The 21,918-nt window shown below is 34.0% G+C and overlaps 1 protein-coding gene across 19 annotated transcripts in view; it reads left to right on the forward strand.

Annotated features, from left to right (window-relative positions):
* Nucleotides 1–21,918, forward strand: part of LOC110827440 (uncharacterized) — a 55,917-nt gene that overhangs the window by 12,196 nt on the left and 21,803 nt on the right. For 6 of the 19 annotated variants that reach the window (XM_022059110.2, XM_022059114.2, XM_022059112.2 and 3 more), the window contains one exon: nt 8,537–10,385. The exons of 10 other annotated variants lie outside the window; for them this stretch is intronic. In XM_022059110.2, the coding sequence (XP_021914802.1) occupies nt 8,537–8,964 (428 nt within the window). In that variant the 3' untranslated portion in view covers nt 8,965–10,385. Of the gene's footprint in view, nt 1–8,536; nt 10,386–11,754; nt 14,633–15,613; nt 15,899–18,147; nt 21,177–21,918 lie in introns of those variants that run through there. 3 more of the 19 variants (XM_087346719.1, XM_087346724.1, XM_087346722.1) reach the window with 3 other exon arrangements.

Here is a 21,918-nt window from a genome sequence, read left to right on the forward strand (position 1 = left end):
GTATGTCCGGAACACAGGAGATGTGAGATGTACATTGGTTAACAGGTGAATTGGTAATGTTGAGTAGTCTTTGCAAAATATTTGCATTGAAGTCTGCTAACAGCAGGAATGGTGTAATACAATTTGAAATTTGGGATAAATGGGTAGGATAGTAGTTGTATACAAGTATTACTGTGTTTAGTGTTTTGAAAGTTAAACTTTCTCGGGAGAAGTACAAGATATGAAATGTTTATTTCCTTTTGTTGGAGATGATTCCTTTTGCAGAAAAGCAACAGAAAGTATGTAAAAGATGTTGCAGTTAGAACCCATTTGAAGATAAAGATTTTTATGTGCTTTTGTTAGAAATTTCTTTGTTTGTTTAATGTGTAATTGATGTTGGATGAAACACTCTGTGATGTCAACCCTTCTCTGAGCACTGATGTCACGACAGCACAGATGTTCCGCTCATTTCACAAGCTCCATTGAAACCCCACTGCTAATCATGCACTGAAAATAGGGAGGGGGAGGAATGGAATTGTTGGATATGATGTTTGTATTGTGTGAGAAAGTAGAATTATGTATGAGAAGGTAGTTAATATTCATTTTTGTGAATAGATCAAATTTATTTAGTATAGCAGTGAACTGTCTGACTGACTGTGCCTGTCAACACATTGCTGCTTCTTGATATCCAGGCATCTGGGGCTTGAAAAGAACAAATAGTTCCTCATAGGTGCCTGTACTTGTTCTGTGTTAGAATTGTTTAATTTATAATGTTGTGTGTTGTCCATCTAAAGAATTATCACCTACAGTTTAATGTTAAATATGTCTGTATGTGTATGTTTTCAAAATTAGCAGCATATTCATTTTAACAAAGTAAATTGCTGATTATTGCTTCATCAGCACTTTTGGAATGGCTTGCCTGTGTCCTTTATCTTTATCTAAACCAGTCTGATGGCATGTATACATATATGCTTTGAATGTTTGGCCCAAAGTTGTTTGCTGGCCAGAGAGACACTTCAGGTGAATAATTGCTGTATAGCATTTAAATAATTTATGTTTACAAGAATGTGATTGAAGTATTCTAGCTCTGAAAATAGGACAGAAGCTTTGATTTCAGTCATGATGAATATTCTCTGTGGTGTTATTCACAAGTAAGACATATGTTTATTTCATTTCTGTTTCATAATTTTTGGACATTGGGATTTTGCTTTTACACCTGCACTTTACTGACTTTGAATTGTTCTAGATCTCATTTTACAGCAGAATGTTAGGGTTTTGTGCAGCTGTGAGAAATACTGATCCACCCATTCATCTGTCTTTGTTTCTGGATATCAGCTTAGTCTTGTTAGGGGTAGTGTGCCTGTTTTTTTTATACACGCGCATGTGCACGCACTCTAAGAACATAGGAAGCTAAATGAAGCTTATGCAGTTATATAAAATAAAAGCTCAGATGACTGTGCTTTTTGCAATAGTCGTGCCACCCCATCCTCATAATATTGGACGCATCAGAATGCACTCAGGTCTAGATCAATATCCTGGTTTTCAGTTGTGCAGAACATTAACCCATTAAATCATCATTCGTGAAGGGATTTATAATGTTTATATTTATCACGTTACTTTAAATTAGGAATGATGTTTAGGCCTTTGTTCAGACTTCCCAGTCAACCGCTGTGCAAACAAAACCCATCACAGATCATGAACATGAAGTTGTTAATTTTATTTTCCTAATATATGCTGGTGAATGCTTGTATGTATAAGTTTGTATGTTGGTGTACAGAAACTGCAGTTAGAAATGGAGGTAAAAGTTGTCATATTACACTGAGGAGTATACTCATTGTTCGTATTAGTCATGTCACTGCTGTGGGGTGCTTGTTATTATCCTTCCCTTTTCTGTGAATGCAATGAGAAAGGTAAGTACCTTCATTATTTTTATTACAAATAAGGCTTTTCATTTGAGAAGCAAATATCAGTGTAATTCTCATCTCTGGCCTACTATTTAAAACATTATTTTATGAAATAAAACTTGACGTGAAATTAAAATGTTGCTCACTGTGTTTTTGAATTTGCATAAAAGTGATGTGTTTTGCATTAACCTGTAAGTACAGGTTATAGTGTTAACTAGATTTCTGTGGGATATATTTCTTGGTCAAATAAAGATGATCGCAGTTATAGTTGCTGAAAAATATTATTCAGCTTCCTGGTTGTATTGACTGCAGCAGTTGACTGATAGTGGAATGTGTTGAACTTTGTTGCCCTCGCTCAGGTTTATCGGCTTCAATTGCTGTTACATGAATGCTACAGCATGTGTTTCAAAGTGATGCTAATATTTTATTAAATCATTTCCCAGCGTTATTAATGACAGTCTGTATATTTGGAAGCATGGAGTGATGCCATAGGACATGGAAACAGTGTTATTATTTGGAATATATTATATGTCGGAAGACATTGATAATTCATGAAGATGAAGAACCTAAAGAAGTGGACTCCTCATTTTGACTGGCTTACCTGTATCTTTCCAGTCTTTCAGCTGTGCTGTTCCAACACTTCCTGTGCATGATATTGGTAAATAGTATCAGTGGTGAAAACTCGAGTTTAAGCCTGTTACTAGTTACTATTTTAACAATAAACAGAATATTAAATATCATTTTTAAGTGATATAGAGTTTCATACATTCTGAAGTTTGACATTTATGTTTTAGGTGTTTGTGGTTCACAGCTGGTTATATGCACATAGTTCCATTTTTTCTTTCTTTTTAACTGAGACTGAATAAAACATGTCATATGTTGTGTGGATCAGTTGTTGTAGATGCTGTCTCTTGTAAAGTGGGGTTTGTTATTTACTATGAAGGTGAATGAGAAATACAGGTTGTTTGAGGAAAAATAGAAATTAATGGTTGTGTATTATTAAAGTTTTCTATATTTGTACACTATTTATGTAAATCTGTTTATAAGAAAAAGTTGTTCTTTCGAAGAGTGTGAATTACCAAACTTAAAATGTGTAAGCAAAGTTAGATAAGAACTCTTGGATCAAGTACCTACTGCATTGTACTCAATATGAATATATTTTGTATCTGTGTAATTTTTTTATTATATCTAATACCTACTTCTTCTGTGTATGGAAATTGTATAATGTAGCATTTTTAATACATTTCTCTGAGGTTCTGACCGGCTCTCCTGGTTTTTCAGACAAGATGAGTTAAACATCTGACTCATTCATTGCCACTTAATTTAACACAGAAGCATGTTACATACAAATATTTTATTTCAATCCTGCATTTGATTGCAGGTTTTACAGTAACTTTCACAATATTGTCTTCAGTCATCTGCCATACATTGAACTAGCAGAATATATGTTTTATTTATGTGTATCCAACTTTATTGGTAGTACATTGGAGATTCAGACAACAACATTGTGTGTATTGAATACTTTTGAAGGTATCTCATAAATCATTTGATAACTATTTTTGGCTTGTGTTTAGGAGTGCATTTTACAAAAGGGAAAAGTAAAAGTGTAGTAAAACTTAAACATTGAATCAATGTTAATTATGTGTGTTTAATTTTTCTTTGATGCATCATTTGTTGGTTCCTTTTTCTAAGTAAAAGCTTGTCGGTATACACTTTACTTATTTCGTTTGCTCCGCTCTTATGAAGCTTCCCCTCATTTCTTGTCAAGATAATTCTTTATTATTAAGGAAGGATTTAACTTTGTTCTTCATTGCAGTGAGTGTGCACATATCACAGTAGTCTGTGTTTAGCATTGACATGTTTGAAGTATAAATGTCTATATTTAGATGATTTATTTTATTAATTTTTTGTGTTTTATAATAATCATAGTAGTGTTTATCTTACTGGTAAATGTTTGTATTGCTGAATGGAAATAATAATGAAAAATGTCCTTTAACAATTTTCAGTACTGACCAAGAGGATTTATGTTGTTTCAGAATAATCAGTATTGGTGACAGATTTCTGTTTGTTTAAGCATCACTGTTTTAGAAAATTGACTTTTTCTGTTGGTAACCTGATTTTGACATTTTGTGCTTAAGTCACATACAAACCCGTGATTTATATCCTGCTTTGCTGACCATGCCATTTGACATTTTATTATGCACCAATTGCGCCAACACATGGATTCTGATCCATCCTCAAGGTCATTATTAACTTGAGGCAGGATGTTTAGGTATGAATATGAAACAGACCTCGGAGCAGTAGATGGACTTTTTGCCATGAGTCATGGCATATGCCTGCATGTTAGAGGAGGAGGTGGCAAGGGGAAGCAGTAGTTTGGAGAGGTACCACTCTGCGTATCAGCAGAAGAAATAATAATTGCTATCTTCAACAGTATAACCATTACCAGATGCTTTGCTGTTCTCAGAGCCATACAGGCAGCAAAGTTGACATGCTATAACTCTATGTGTATCGTTCGACCATATGGCATGACTCAGCCCAAAAGAACAGAATATAATTTCTGAGTGTGTGCCATGATTTGTTCTGTAGCAGAGCTCTTTAAAGCAATGAGGACATGAGCCTCAGTATTCAAAGGGGATACAAACCATTTTTATTTTTGTATGGCTTAGTACAAATATTGACCTGTAGAGATAGTGTTAACAACTCATTTTAGCTGCTCTTGTGGCTGAGACCAGCATATAGGCATTGTCATCTAGTTCAGTTATGTTTGTGATTTTAGTCTTTCTTATCAGCTTATTGGTTTTGTGTTTATATTTGCATGAAATTTTACAGTGTTATTTGCTTAATTTTGTATTGTACTTATATTGCTTTGTAGACCATATCTGGAGCCATAAGCTACAACAAATAACATCAGCTATATTCTAGTGTAGCATTTGAAAATGGTATGTGCTGAATCAGAACTATTTGTGAATATCTTAGTGACCTTATGGACCAGTCTTTGGACTCTACTTGTTTTGGGAAGAAGTATTTGAAGATTGAAGAAAACTTCTGTAGATTGTGCCTCTTTATAACAGAAACCTTCACATTAATTTTTCTTAACACATTTATCTGATGTGTGTGTATATTTTTCAGTTTTTTTTGTGGAATCATGAAATCACAGAATTGACAGTTTTTATTAAAGATTAATTTCAGTAGTTTATTCTCTCTTGTTCAAGAATAATTCATCCTAGAAATTTAAGATAGTAATTTGTCACATAGTTTATTCATTGTTCAGCCTTCTTCTTTGAAATTACATACTGTATGTAAACTTTCTAGAAGGTGATCATGGCAACCTAAGTAGTAAGGCAAATTATATGTGTGCAGTTATGCAGACAAGATGCCAAAGTGGTTCCTTTGAGCCAAAACAATACTTTTATATTAAGCTCTACAACATTAAGTAGAACAGAGAGTTGAATTTTCTTTGTGTTGGATGAACTAATTTTTTAAGGAAATTAGTAGAAAACTAACGTACCTTTTTTGAGCAATTTTGGAATAGTTGAACCGAAGTATGTCCACTTTTCCGAGAAGTAGAGATGCTCTTCACAGTAAATCACATTTTGAGAATAATTAAAAGAAGAAATGAACTAAAGTTTGTTCATTCTTAGAAGTTTTGATGCTGACTCAATTAGTCAGTGCAGAACACGTGGGCAGAAGAATTTACAATAATTGTTGATACAGGTGAGTTTGCTTTTATCAGTTATTATTTTGCTACACATGGTATGTTTTAACTGCTGATCATCATGTCTGTTAGCCATAATTTTGGAAGCAATAATATTTATTTTTCCCTTCACTTTCTTTTCGCATATTTTCTGCAGAATACAAGCAGTCTTTCTAACTTATATTGAGGATAAATTCCTAGAAATGGTGATGTATTTAGATTGAATAGGAATGCCATTAGGGGAAAATTATTATTCTTTTGGTTTATTTCATTAGAGCAAGTGTAACAGTATAAACAAGAGATTAACTGTGTTTTGATAAAGTTAAAGGATCACAACTTGCATCACACCTCCCCTGTTTCAAACTCTTCATCCATGTAAGGTGGCATAATTATTAGCTTAAAGTTTATTTAATGATTCTGTTGCAAGTTTATTACAAGTACAGCCACTGTTTAATCATGTGTATAAAGTTTTTGTTTGCTTCTGCATTTATTACGTTGCACTGCATTAACAACGGATATTTATAGTATTGAATAAGGACAATCACATGATGATAAAGAGAGATGTGGGAGAAAGCTGATGTAAATTATCTTAAGGTATTGTTCTGGAATCTGCCTGGAAGGACTGAGGAAAACCATCAAACTTGTTCAGTAATTATATCCTGATGGTGACTTTTGTTTTATGGCATTGAGCACTTTGTACGAGTACATGGGACTGACTATGTCAGAATATTTTTGACATTGAAAGTGAAGCGTCTTTGCAAAATAGCCAAGTGTAACAGTTGCAGAAACTTTTTGGGCACCAGAAATTGTTAACCTGCCTACCTATATTTTCATCTTCTTGGTCATTTGAGTAAGTGTTCCTTGCCAGAATATGTATGAATCCCTGATCTCTCCCATTCTGACTACATGCCCAGCATGTTTAGATTTCAATGTGCTCTCATTACTAAGTGACCTATATAAGTCACAAAGTTAAACAAATCTTACTAGGTCAAATAACATAATAATTGTTCGTATTTTGAATTTCAGTTTACACAGTGAAAGGAATGTTTTATTTAGTTGTTGTTGATTGCTATTAATCATTTTCATCTTTATAAAGCCTTGGATATTGCTTTTATTGTGCATTTCAGACTTATTTTCTTTGTAATAATGATGATTGCTGAAGATATTTCAGCACAGCATACAGAATTCTTACTGTTTTACATATTTATTTTCTTTGAGAAAGCATGTTGTGTTGCTGTCTTTCTGAGCTTTTCAGTTTATGTGCCATTGTGTAGTGCTTGCCTACTAATGATTGATACATGTTTCTGTTACTCTACATATTGTGGTTTTATAGCATGGAGGAATGAGGTCCTGCTAAAAAGTACTTTTATCACACTAATGTCTGAAGTGACATCAGATGTATATTGAAAATAGTAATGTGTGTTTTATGTGCATAGTTCTTAATGTATTATAACTTGATTTTTTCTCTTATGAGGCACGTAATAATCACATTAAGTCAGTGTAATATATTGTACTCTCAGAGATGTTATTGAGGTTACTGTCCTTTCAAAGCTTAAGTTATCGAAAATGAACACAGGACTTATTTTCTACCATCACAGTAGAATTAGTTGCATTATTCCTTCATGTAGAATATATTCTACCATGATTAGAATGTAGGTAGAGGTATAATCATTTGGAATCAGTGCACTGTGATAAGTAATTGTTTTTAAAACTTGACACAGGAATGGTCATAGCATGATAATGGATGTTTGATAATAACAGTTTTGAATGTGTTTATTGACTTTTGCATGTTTTGAATGTAGAACAAGAGTGATGATCACAATGTTCTTTTGGGTTTGTGATGCCATATAGACTCAGATAGTTACCTCGAATTCAATACGGTGCTGGAATTGTAGGGACTACGGAGCAGTTCTCTGGTCCCTACATCTCATTAAGGATATGGAACACAACAGCTTGGCCCTTTTGATAATTAGGGATTTAAGTAGATGGACCCCATGTGGTGTTTTCTCTGCATAGATATCCACAGTGAAATTTGAGGTTCCCACAGAGCTGAAGATGATATTCCAGGCTGTGACACTTTGTAGACTCATAAGCAGGTAGATACATTGTCACAACCCAGAAGAATAACATTATTTTCACTACCATGAGAACCACAAATCTCCTCTGCTTCATTGTTTTCAAAGATGTATTGTTTAGAAGTCTTCTTGTAACACAAGTAGCTTATTGTAGCCTGTAGTATTAGAAACATACGTAGACAGAAAATGTCAGTTGTAACATTTTAAATCTGATAAAATAAATAATATTCTAATTAGTTATTTGTCAAAAATCTGGCTATGTCAGTGAAGTGAAAGTGAAATTAACTTAGGTAAATTCCTGGGCATGTAGTATTTAATGAAAGGTACAAGGACTGTGACATTTGGTCATTTAATAGAGTCAGGTTGGTTAAAGGTTCAGTTGTTTTTAGATTGTGACACTGCATAATTTGTAGGTGGTTATTGATATTTCAGATTGACATATCTCCATAGTCATTGTAGAAGTGTGTGGAAACTAAAATCTCAGATTGTTAAAGACTCGATAAGAAAATGTCTGTTAAACTACAATCTCCTTTTTGTATTTCACAGTGGTCAGATGGTAATTTGTTGTCATAGTTTACTTATTTATTGAAATTAGTGCATTTGCTCTTAATTGTCTCAATAGATGTCAAGATATTTGCAGTGTCTTTATATACAACTTTGTTTACAAAAATACACTTGGGGTTATATTGACATATTTTGTAGAAATGTAACACATGAATAGGCATTGCTGTACTTGATTAAGTATAAAAATAAAGAATGCTTTTGTTCCAAAAATCACATTAACTGCAATGTAGTCATGCCCTATAAAATTTAATTGATATTTCTTACAGTATTGATGCTGGTAATACCTGGACTGACTCAGTGTAAACTATTTTGTGCAGATATTGCAAGATACCTGAGGAGTCCAAAAGGAGCTCACCAGTTGGTGCACAATGGCTACATCTATACCCGAGACCGAATATTCAGAGATACAGACTTTTGGCGTTGCTGTGAAAATAACCGTTTAAGGTGCCGTGGTCGTTGCAAAACAGTTTGTGGACTTGTGACTGTCACTGCTGAACATAATCATATGCCACAGAATGAGAAGATCCGCTTGAAAGCTTTCATGGCTGATGTGAAGGAACGACTAGCTAAAGGGGAGGAAAGTGCTGATGAAATATTTGCCTCCCTGCCAAGTGACATTTTGGAAACTTATGATATGTCTTCGTTGAAACAGAGCTTAATGCGCTCTCATAGGCTGTTGAGAGTTAGAGAGATATTTGCAAAGAAACCAGCAAGAAGTGTACAACTCCCATTTGTTCAGACTTGAATCTATAGGAAAGGTTGTCCTTTGCTAATTGAGAGGAGGAATGGCAGACATTTTATTTCAGTGTAATCAAAGGTGAATCTCAGTGATCCATATTTTGGAACATTTAAACTGCTATAAATGATTGTAAAATGTTCAGTAGATTCATATGTGTATACAGTTTTATCTGAAGGTTTAGGATTTGATTTTTGTTCTGTGTGTGCTTTTTCATCATATTCTCCATTTTCTGTACTCTCTCAACCAACTTTGCCAGTTCTAAAAGTTTCCCAGATTTTAAAAATGATTTCTGTCACTGTTTGAATGTTTAAAGGAGAATCAGGTAAACAGTATCTGCTTAAATTATGTTTGTTGTAATTAAATTATGAACATAGGTAGGGAGTGTTTAAAAATGAAGTATTGTTGAGGATATTTGGATGTAATAAAGAGAAAGAAACAGGAGGGTGAGATGATTACATTAGTAGCTTTATAATTTATAGTGTTTATTGTGATTAAATCATGGAGGGTAAGATGAATGAATGTAACACACATGGATAATGAGAAAGTCATAACAGTTTTATTTGTAATTGTTAAGAGAAGAGGTCACTTGTCTCTTGGAAGGCCTAAGCAAACATGAGAGGATAATATCAAAATAGATAGTTGTTACAGAAATAGGGTGTGAATGTGGGGACTGGCTTAAGATTGGACGTAGTGGATGGTTTTTGTGAACATGGTAATGTGCTTTTGAGTTGCATAAAGTAAAGGAGTTTTTGACCAGCTGAGTGACTGTCACCTCTTCAGGAAAGATGTGCACTTTGGAGTTGGTTTAATTAGTAATTAAATTGTAATCTTATTCTCTATCTTTGAACTTTGTCCAGTTGTTGTGTGATGGATGCAGTATTAAATTACTAGTTACTGTAGGCTTTAGAGGTTTCTCAGATTCGCACAGATAATTCTGACATTCATTGTAGACTGCTGCAAATATTTCAATTAAGGATGCAAGTACTGTACTAAATGTAAACCGCAAATGTTACTTTTGGCTGATTCACAAGAATGTGATGTATCTGTCTGTTCACTCCCATAATAACATTTTTTGATTTAATATTTTTATTCCATCATAAATTAACTGCAGATAATAAGACCAGGTAGGTGTTCTGTTTGCAGAGAACATTAAAATTACCATGAGAATGCATGTGAGAATGGCAAAGAAATAAATTGATGATACATAACAATTTTCAAAGAATTGCCACAATGAGCATACAGTTTTGTATGCAGAAAGACATTTTGTATCGGTTCAAAATTTGCTGTATATTTGATGCTCATAAAAGCAGTTGTAACATGCTATGTAATACATATAAATGTGTAAATTACTTCCTGTGTTTATGTAATACTCCATGTTATTTATAGATGACAGATTAAATGTATGTATGTGAATGAACATAAAATAAGCATATTCATTACTAACAGCTTATCGCTATAAACATGTCACATTTTTCTTCCCTGCTTTGTCAAATTCAGCTCTGGGGCACATACAACCTCATAATAAGTGCGTATTGTTGGTTGTTTCCCCAGGATAAAGTGGCCAGAGCATGGAACAAACCATTTGCTTCAATGTAGTACTCGATCTCACCTGCATGCTCCAAATACACATTTATGATGTGGGGACATTTATTGTGCAGGTACTAAGTTAATGATGTCAGACATATAGCATTTCCCTATGCTTGACAGAAGTTGTAGTAGTATTCATTTATTTGTTCTTTCTCACAGAATAGTAAAATACTATATATTTGTAAGATTTGAGGTTTTCACAGCCGTGAGTATGAAGATTTCTGTCTTCTGGGTTGTTGCGCTGTGTAGTCTGGTCGATGTTAACCAACTTTTCAGAGGTCATACTGCCTGCGTCATCAGGGTGATTCAGAAATCTACTATATATTTGTTGATATTTAGTGGAACTCATTCCAAATTATGGATGAATTATTTTAAATTAGGAGACAAGAAAGTGATTGCGATTTATATCAAGGCATTATGCATGCACCCACCTGGAGAGGGTTTGAGGTTTTCATGGCAGGGAATCTGAAGATTGCTGTCTTCTGGGTTGTTGCGCTCGCAAGCCATGAAAACATTATCTTACTTTGCTTCATTGAAGCTAAATAATTTTAAGCAGAGGCAGTGAAACGAGCACTGCCATTATGTGTTTATAATCTAGAAAAGTACCAACAATTTAAATCTGTAACAATGTAATTAGGAAACTGGAAGAAAACATTAATGTTCATGAATGCTAAGGCTTAGAGAGGAATAGATGCCCTTTTAAGGCTAGGTAGTATGACTTTTAAAGGAGACAAGTGTTAAATGTGAGTATTTGAAAATAGAATGTGCCACAATGGTGTCAGTCAGTGGTGAGATTTCCTATCAGGGATTACAATCAACCACTTTCTTAAAGGTTATCATAAGTTGGAGACACACAGATGCAGGTAGCATGATTTGCTGTGTGAGGCTGATTTTCCTTTGGAGTTCAGCTTACGTGTGTGTTCTTTTATAATTTCTTCATTTTGAAGAGTATGTCATCATGAATTACATATCTTTTCAAGATGCAGTGTTTCAATTTGTTATCTCTTCAGAAGAAAGCTGGTTAATATGTTATTTTTCTGCTAAATCACCATGCAATGTTAGTATTGTTTAATTATTAATATTAAACAAGTTGAATCATGCTTCTTTCTTGCTTCTCTAAGCAAAATGAACAGTAAACTCTGACAATACAGGAATATACTGATATGTTGTCAGTTGAGAATCTTGGACCTGATTTTATTCTTCTTCCAGATCCTGGCCAATCATTAGCAACAGGAGTTGATATGGAGGATTGTGCATGCCATATCTGTGGTAAGGTGCTTCGTCGCACCAGTCTTCGCCGGCACATTGTAGATCGGCATTACCCCAGTCAGCAAGCACTTTGTCAGCTTTGTGGCAAAGTATTCAAGACTGCCAATAGCCTTTATACACACATGAATGTCTTTCACAAACATTTTAAGAAATTACCAGCAGCTTCTTCTCACACATGAATGCCTTTCATAGGCAGTTCAAGAAAGAATTTTGAGTTGTTAAAGCATTTGAGCACATCATATTCGTTGCTGACTGAAAATTGTAACAATAGTAGATACATCTGAAGACTTCATTGCTTTTAGTAATTGTGAAAACTTTTATTTAGCCATAGTATTGACTTCACCTTTTGTGTTTTGTGGTGAATATGCATAGGGTGTATACACCATATGTTTAAATGGTTACCTCTCTTTAATTCTTTGAAGCCTAAGCTCATCTAAATAATATTAAAAGGAATTCTGTCAGTACCTCAAAGAAAACAACATTTATCCATTTCAAAGACCACCTGGTTAATGATATTCAAGAAAATGATTACTGTTTACAGTGAAAATCACAAAGCCATAAATACAAAATTAAATATTACCAATTGTTGAAGCAAATAAGATATATGGTTACCATTCAGTTTTAAAGGGTTAAATAACTATGGAAGAGTCATTTTTAAGAAGTTGTAGTTTTAGGTAGGTTTTGTGATAGGTTCGATGTCATTTGTCATCTTTTGTATTGTGATGCCATGTGTTCTTGTAGGTGCCATCTTCACCCTGAAGATGAATATATGTTCCTCCAAACTGTTAGTAATCACCTACAAGACCGCAGGGGCTCATCACCTAGAAGACCACAATCTACATTTTCACCACCATGGGAACCTCAACTCATTTATATTAGAAGATAGATTCTGTGAAACAAAAATTCAGAGAATGTCTGTATTATAGGAATTACTGGAGAGGCTAATTACAACCTCAGAGTATCTGTCGCATACATACTGTGGGGAGTCAGCTTAGAGCAAAATTTATTTTGTTCTGCAAGCAAGGTTTATTACCACTTATACAGGTTTTTCAAAATGATCAAGATGATTACCATTGAGTAATGTTTAATAAGTTGGAGGCATTAAAACACTCAAATAACTTGATAAGTGTACAGGACCCCACCAAGTTGCTTTCCACAGACATTTATTATGCACACCATGTGACAGGTGTCCGTCATGTTACTTGTCCCACGTGTGCTGCAGTAGTGTGGCATCAACTTAGCAGTTACATGTAGATTATTCTTCATGCATCTGCCAAGGACTGAAAGGTCTGTGGTGTCATTCATTTAAAATGATATTTTATTGTCTGAGCTGTAAGGAAATCAGTATTTGATCTGTTATTTAACTTTAAATATGGCTGTTCCATGCATGAGACTTACATTGTTTAATGTTTACTTTAATATGCTAAGGACTGTGTAATATTTTGTGTTAGAAAACAAAGTGGATTGATGTTAATATAGCCATGGATTAGTAATTAATTTGTCATTGGAGTAAGGAATTATCTATGCCAGGGTTTCAGGATATTAACTTATTCTGTTGCTCGTTGATCAAGTCATGGTTCCTTACTGTTACAAGAGGTCTGTCACTTCTCTCTCTTTTTAGTGCAAGTATTACATTTTGCTCTTTGTTTTTAGTGTAACGTTTTTGCAGTTCTCAAGGAGAGGATGCTGTACATACATTTTTTGATGACTTCTTAATTTGTATTGTCAAGTTGTGTTAAGTTGTTTCATTCATAGTAACCTCTCTACATCAATAAACTTATTAACCTGTTAGTATATAAAATGGTTATACTAATCATTGAAAAAGTCATTCATATGCAATAAACAGTACATCTATTATCATTGTTGTGAAGAATCTATCCTTTCTGAAATTACCCAAGATCCATCATGATTCTGTTGGGTGCTTAAGTTATATCATTGAAAACCAAAGCACAGTTAAGCTTACAGTTGGTTAGTTGCTGCAAGTGCACACCTGGATGTAAAAATTGCTGTAATATTACTTTAGAAGGGTCGTGTCATTACTTATTGTTTAGTATATTGTAGTGTAAAGATTAATTTATGTTGGTCTGAAAATCTAATGCTACCATATATTTTAACACAGCTTGAAAATACTATTTTAACAGCAATTAACTTTAATTTTTTCTTTCTTCTTATGAACTTAGATTATGCTGACCATTACTACTTTTATTTCTACCTTGCTTTCGTGGCATTTAATGTGACTAGCAAATTAGTGAGGACAAGGATATGGAGTTTTGGATTTAGTTGCACTGTCCCTCAAAACAGTGAGGCAGATCCATGTTACAGGCTCATGTCCATAGAAGATGGATATGTCTGACAAGTTTAATAATTTAAGTGGCAGTGGGAGTTGAGAGGAACGGAAGAAAAGAAGATTATAGAAGTGTTATGAGAAAGGCAGTTCAAAAGAAAGTAGAACAACAGAGGAAGCAAAAATGAAATCCGTTATGGGTGTGTTTTATTATTTTGATGGCTTCCTTGATGATGCAGGGATGGTAAGTACAGATGTTGGCTAAAACTTCTGTTTTGTTAGCATTGCTTATGTGTTTTATTGAAATGTTAGTACTAAGGATTTAAGATGTGTGGATATTCACTTTATATGTGTATAAATGGAATGAATGGACCTTGTGTTCATTTCTTTTGATTACTACTACCAGAAATATTGGGCTTTTGTTAGCATTGTCATTAACTACCATGGCTGTATGTGACTGAATGCTGAGGAGTCTGAAATCAGTTTGATCTTGTTCTGACTGAGACTAAAATTTTAATGCTGCTGAATATATTTAGTGATTTCTATATACAAAGATAGTAGAAATATATCAAGTGTTCAGAAGGTGTGTCTTAATTAAATTACTTCTGTGATTGAGTTCAATTTATGTACTTCTATTAGATGCAATGTAATTTAAAAAGAAAGCCCTTAGTGAGCAATTGTATATATTTTTATTACCCTTGTATGTAGAAGTCACAGAATGATAAACTGAAGTATTTGGAGTAATTTCTGCTTGGTGTATATCTTCATATTTATGTCGGTCTGTTAAAACACTGATAGAATACAGTTTATTACTTTTGTATTTTTAAACTTTAATAGTTATGAATGTAATCTTAAAACCTTGCATACCATACAGTGTATTGATATATAAAATCATGCATACAAACAAAACTGTTTGCACTGTTTATGAGTGTAATTCTTCTTGTAAACAGCTTACTTTGTTGTTTGTTGAATGGGAAGTGCCAACTAAATTCATGGAGCACAGACTTCCTAACAGTGATTCACCTGGTCAGTTTCTCTAAACCTGAACTTGAACCTTGAGGTTCATTACAGTGTTCACAAGAGCTGGTCCTTATCCTGAGCCAAATGAATCCAGTTCACACCTTTCCACCCTCTTTAAGGTCCATTTCAATATTACACTCCTATTTATGCCTAGATCTTCAAATTTATCTAATCCCTGTAGATTTTCTAACCAGAACTTTGTATGCCTTTTCATCTCCCTTTGTTGTGAGTTGTGTAATGAAAAAATATATTTTAGCCATTATCATTTCCACATCTTGAGTCATTATTAAGCCTGTTTGGTATTACAAAACAGATTGTTTTCATATTCTATCTTGATTCTGTATTTCGTTTGTAACAATGTAGACAGTGCTGTGGAACTGAGATGTACATGGAAAGATAATATTCAAATGGATGTTAGAGAAATTTGGTTTGAAGAAGTGAACCATCCCAGTCCAGTAATTTTAGTAACTGAAGACAAACTGATTTTTTTTTCAGGGATGGGCAGTGATCATAAGGTGTGTCGATATTGTGGTAAACTGATGCGGAGAGCAAGTCTGAAGAGACACATTGTGGATCAACATTTTCCTGTGCAGCGTATGCCATGTCAGCTATGTGGAAAAGTATTCAAGAACAGTGCAAGTCTCAACTCACATATGAATGTTAAACACAGACATTACAAGACAGTGGTGAAATATGCATCTATTGACAGTGTAAAATAAGTTCTCATGTTGACTGAACCTGTTTATATATAAATATTACTTGTAGTTTCATAATAAAGTTGATTTTATGCCATAATTATGGCAAGATTATTACTCTGATCACAGAGGTGACAAATTTCTGTATTATTTGTGTAATACTCTTTAATTTTTTCATTCTACTACATTGAATATAATGTGTCTTTTAACTCTGTCAAAGGCATATCCTTTGTTATAACTTTATTCCTACTTGGGGCATGCAGACCAATATCACAATTATGTGACTGGCATATTTTCTTTAACTACAGATTTGATTTTCTTGTATATGAAAAGTTCTGTCCCTAAGTGATCTAATGGAAAAATGTATACTTTTCTGCTAGTTCAGTGTTGCCTTTTTACCATCTGACCTGTACTTTACTGTGTCTCATGCTACTGATTTTAGTGAATTTGCTGTGTATGTTTCAAGTTTTGAATCTCAAGCTGTATTAAATAATATAAGTTAGTGTGATAAACATCCGACTCTTGGAACAAGCATCAGTTCGTTGATTATCATAACAACAAGTGGTCACCTTGTGGGAAGGGGAGTCATTATTATGAATAAATAAACTCTTTTGCCATGCCACCAAATATAAGCACTGGATGTTTTATGTGTACTGTACAGATTTCCTGTTATGCATATTAATATTTGAATTCTGTTACTGGTATGTATTTTGCAGTTTTTATCACAATTTGAATAATGAAACTGCATAAATATAAATGCATGTGTTTTTTGTCAGCTGTGTCTTAAAAGTCATAGCTGTTTGTTGACTGTAATGTCATCTGTTTCTAAACAAGCTGACTAATGTTAGCAGAAATGTGAATCCTTTTAAATGCCTTTGGTTTATATAGTATTGTACCTTTAGTTTGTAAAATTAGTGGGAGAAACATATATTAATATTTGGTTTAGTGAACATTGTTTCAAGCACTGTGGAATTAAAATTTCTACAGTAGAAGTAATGCTTGACAATTGATGATCTTATTGTAGTGTAGCACCCAAAGAGTTTTAGAGGAAACAGATTTTTATTCTAAACCATTACAGGTGAACAAAAATTATGAATTTTTGTTCATGAATTTATCAGCTACATGTTTGGAAATTCCTGCAGTGCATTTTGACTAACAGTGCTATGCTAGAAGAGAAGGGTGCCATGCTGTATGTTAGCATTGTATATAACACATTTAAGAATATGATTATATATCTTCAAAACTGTAATCATTGGCAGTTGCACATTGAAGTAAATTATTTACCAAGTGTCTGGGTGAATTTTGTGAAACATTGTTTGTTGACACATCCCTGGTAATGATGATGAAAGATATAAGAATCTTTTTAATCTCTCATTAATTTATTTACACTTGCGCGTGTGAAATATTGTTTTAACAGATAAAAACGATATTATTTTTACAAAAGAGGAACATTAACATAAAAAATCAACTTTTTATACAATTATTATGACTGTTTTCATTTCCATTGTAGGGTCCAGTCCCTACTTTTTCATACAGCATATGAAGAACTATGTTACATTCAGTTGCCTTGTTATGTTCGAGTGGTGCCCTTATATTTAAACCTAGAAAGCCATCACATAGTAAATTTAATTTGCATTCCACGATTCAAATAATGGAGCATTTATGTGATATTTTTTATGATTAGAAGAACCTAACAGTTCTTTCATTTTCAATTTCCAGGGATACCAGGTTTGCTTTCTCATCTCCAGAGAGAGGGAAAGTTTCAGTTTGTGTGGACAAGGTGTTAAGGAGCTTGGCATAATTTTACAGGAATACAAAAATGTCTGTCTCATAGTACCATCAGAAAAATGCTTTAGTTCAGTACTGAAACATTGAGTGTTGTTATAATGGAGTTCTCAGACTTATCTAATAATGAAAGATGAGAATTTTTCCAGTTGTTGTGTAAGTCATCTTGTTAACTGACTAGAGTTCATGGTTAACATGTTTTGAAAATAGTCATAAAATCATGTAACTGGTGAATGGAGCCAGAAAAACAAGAGGACATATAGAGGAGGATACTTACAGTAACATAACTCCATTTCTGAGCTTATCAAATGAATGAATCTTATGGACATGGGATTTTAGTGCAAGTTCTCCCTCTTAGCCCATTTTAATGAAGGTGTGTGTTTTTTACCTTTTTTGTGAAGCATGTTGGAAGTTTTATGACTTCTGTTGTTTGTTGCCTATTGTATATGATGCCTTTCTAGTTTTTGTGTCTTGATCTTGAGAGAATTTGTTCCTTTAAGAGTAACAGTTCAAGAAATATTTTTCTCTTGTATGTTCTGTTTATTACAGATTATGGTTCTTCACGTCGATTATGCAGATTCAAGGTCCCTCAGCCCAATTCCTACCGCTGTGATGTGTGTTTCAAGTTTTTCACTAGACGGGATCATCTGAGAACCCACAAAAAGAATTTACATGGTGAGGACGCTGGTCCTTTTGCCTGCATCGTTTGTTCTCAACTTTATAAAAATATTGATAGCCTCCGCAAACATATTGCTAAATTTCATGTGCCACGGACCAACACCAGACTAGACCAGACCAAACATATTTGATGTTGGCATAGTTACAGTTCATGGATTCTGGAATTTGTTTGGAAAATTGAAATTGAAATCTTATGAATCTGAACTGTGTGTAGCTTATGGATCCTCACTGGTTCTAGTGTGTGTGCTGGTCTAGCATGTGAGTGTGATTCATGATGCAGTATAAATTATATCAGTTTGGAGCAATCGGAGGCTTAAATCAAACCTAAGTTTTGCTCCATTATGGATACACTTACTATGGCTATAATACTTTCTTCTGAGTTGCTTTTCAAAAATATGTTGTACCTTTTCATAAGACAGTGATTCTATGTAGTCTTTAAGATGAGAGAACATGTTGACTTTAAATTCAGATGATTTTTACTGGTCAGGTTGCTGTTGTAGTAACGCACTACAGTTTTATTCATATGGTAATCATATTAAATCTCTCCCAGGCTGTGATTTTGTTGTGGTGGTTTTTCTCATTCTCTGCACAGTGATGTGAGGATAAGCCACAACTGCATCAAAATTCCTAACTTTTTGTTTATGATCTCTTTTAATTTAGTGCTGCTGAGGTTGAAATTTCATCATTAAGTAACATTAGGATCAGCCAGTGCACTCATTTAAATCTTCCTCTATGAATTATGTACAAAATAAATGATGCTATTTTTTTTTAAATTTCATAGATGTAATGTGTAATAATACTGTAAGCAGTGTTCATTAAACTGACAGTGGGTATTTCTAAAGAACTTATAGTTGATGTGAAATCACAAGCTTTTAGACTTAGAGTCATTTCAAAATCTGATGTGCATTTGACCAAACAAGACAGTGGTCAAACCCAAATCAGATCAGTCAGTTAACAAGCTGAGTGACTGGGATCAATTTCCAGGAGGGGCATGAATGTGTGTCATCCAGATTGACTCTGACCCACCTGGTATCTGATTCATTAGGTATCAAGAATAAAGCAGTTGGAGTATGAGCTTTACCTCTATGCCTCATGATAATGGTGCCTGGACACATGGAAACTTTGTTCCTTTCCATAAATAATCGTGTTTAGAAAGTACTTTGTTAACATTTACAAAGGTTTGAATAATAACATAATACAAAATTAATGTGTGTGCCTTCACGTGTCTTCATATAAATCAGTTCTGAATGTGAAACAAACCAAAACAATGATATTCATCAGCTATGTCTGTCTAGAAAGAGATGGCAATACTTTGAGGTTATGTCCAACAATGTTAATGTAGGCAGAATCTGTGCTTAAAAAAGTTGTTGGAACTACCACATAAAAGGCACTATAACTCTGTAAGTTTATCGCAGTGGATGCAAGGAGGAGGAAGTAGTAATAGTAATGTTTCAACATTGTTAACTAAATGGCTATGAGTAGTTAACACATGATTTGTGTATGGGAGCTCCCAGGTTCAAATCTTGGCCTGATGATGATTGCTGAAGTTTTCCTCAGTCCTTCTAGATATTTGCTGGGATAGTACTTTAATTTAGGCCACAGCTACACCCTTCATATATTCCAGAAATCTATAAATATAAGAAAGTAGTGCACATAAATAAACATTGGTTGAAATTATTTTCTCTGTAGTTACTGTTGTTAAATTTTGTACATAAAGAAGTCAAATACATATAGCCATGGAGTAGTGACGAGCAGATGTGCGGAAGATTTAATTGTGATAGTGGTTTATTTAAAAACAGTTAAATATAACATACATTTTTCTGTTTTTCTCTTTAATCAATATGCAGTGCCATATTTTATCTGAAAGTAAGTTTCATTTCTCCACACTCTACTGTATACATAATATTTAACTTTATTTAAAAATGCAATCCATAGTATGTATAGGAGTTTAGAACAGAGTTTGTGTCAATATTGAGCAGTTATAATTATAAGAAGGTTTTTCAATAGTTTTTATTAGTGGTAACAGGTTCAGATAATCTTACCATTCATTGAAGATTTCCGTCTTCTGGGTTGTTGCGCTGTGTAGTCTGGTTGATGTTAACCAACGTTTCAGAGGTCATACTGCCTCCGTCATCAGGGTGATGAAACGTTGGTTAACATCAACCAGACTACACAGCGCAACAACCCAGAAGACGGAAATCTTCATACTCACCGCTGTGAGAACCTCAAATCTTACCATTCATTATTTGCATAATAAAAGCTTGGGTTTTGTGACCTTTTTATAGCTTGTTGCAAAGTTTGTTTTCATAAACCATATTCATATTAGGAGAAATGTAATTTACTTCTCTGCTTTGTATGTGTGCATTTCTGCATGTGTTCATATGGTGGAAATTTCAGACTTCAAAATAAACTGTGACATCAAACAGAATATGTTTGCACTATCACTAAGTAGTTGGAGATTTGAACTTCGTATTTTTGCGTTTATTTAGTAATACCTGTTTGTATTGGAATCCCAAGGGAACAGAATTTTGCTGAGTATGAGCAGGAATAACATATCTTGATAATGTGTCTGGTACAGACTTACGTGAATTATTTTGTGCCCATTTTAGGTATAAAATTATATTTATAAAATGCTACCTTATGTTGCAAAGTGTTGTGTACTCATGCAGTACAGTAAGCTATAAAAACATGAAGGATGCATTTACACTTGTTCGCTTGTTCATAAATTATGTTTTGTTATTATAGAGTTGGATTTTGATGTTAAATTGTCGTCCTAATTCTATGATGTGCCTTGCTGTTTGAATCCTTAATTAATAAATTATAAGCATATATATTTTTATATGTATGCATACATTACACAGTGTTAGTAGTTGTGTGAATAAATTGCTGTTTCACTTGAAGCTGTATTTATTTATGTCCTTCCAAATGTCCATAGTTCATAAATATATTCATGTGATTTTAACAAACTTATCAGTCTGTGGTAGTGTTAATTTCAGCATGGTATTTTGATGTTAGCATTGTGTGTGTTTTATAAGGTGAATTTATTAGAAATGTGAATTCACCTAGGTAATTTCTGTAACTACCTATGGAATGAATTGTAGGGATCTTTCTCTCCTCTTCAATAAAAACTTGTAAAAGAGTTGTATAAATGGATCTTTTAGCTTACGAGGTGCGATCGGAAAGTTTCAAGACTGTGTCAATAGAGGGCGAACTGGATGTAGTACGAGCTTCTGCCGATAGGGGGTGCGGCCTACATTCATAGTGAATCAGTGTGCCAGCCGGCATCATCGAATTAGCATTTGTTTCTTAGTTACGGGCGTTTTGGTAGTGCATTACACCGACCCTCCTGCGATTTCGGAATGGCGTGTGCATCAAATTTTGCCAAAGACTCGCCAAAACGGCTACGGAAACCTATGAAATGCTAAAGCAAGCATTTGGGGAGTCCGCAATGGGTCGTGCACAAACTTTTGTGTGGCATTCACGTTTTAAAAATGGCCGAACCTCTGTCGATGATGACGAGCGTTCTGGACGACCATCTTCGAGCACAACGCCCGAAAATGTTACGAAGATTCGGCAGGCCATTCACGAAGATCGACGTCGTACCATCAACGACTTGTGCGACATTGTTGGGATAGGCTATGG

The sequence above is a fragment of the Zootermopsis nevadensis genome, unplaced genomic scaffold (genome assembly GCF_977971745.1).
Source record: "Zootermopsis nevadensis isolate Lab colony 2312 unplaced genomic scaffold, Znev_1.0 Znev_ptg000010l, whole genome shotgun sequence".
Classification (NCBI taxonomy): domain Eukaryota; kingdom Metazoa; phylum Arthropoda; class Insecta; order Blattodea; family Termopsidae; genus Zootermopsis; species Zootermopsis nevadensis.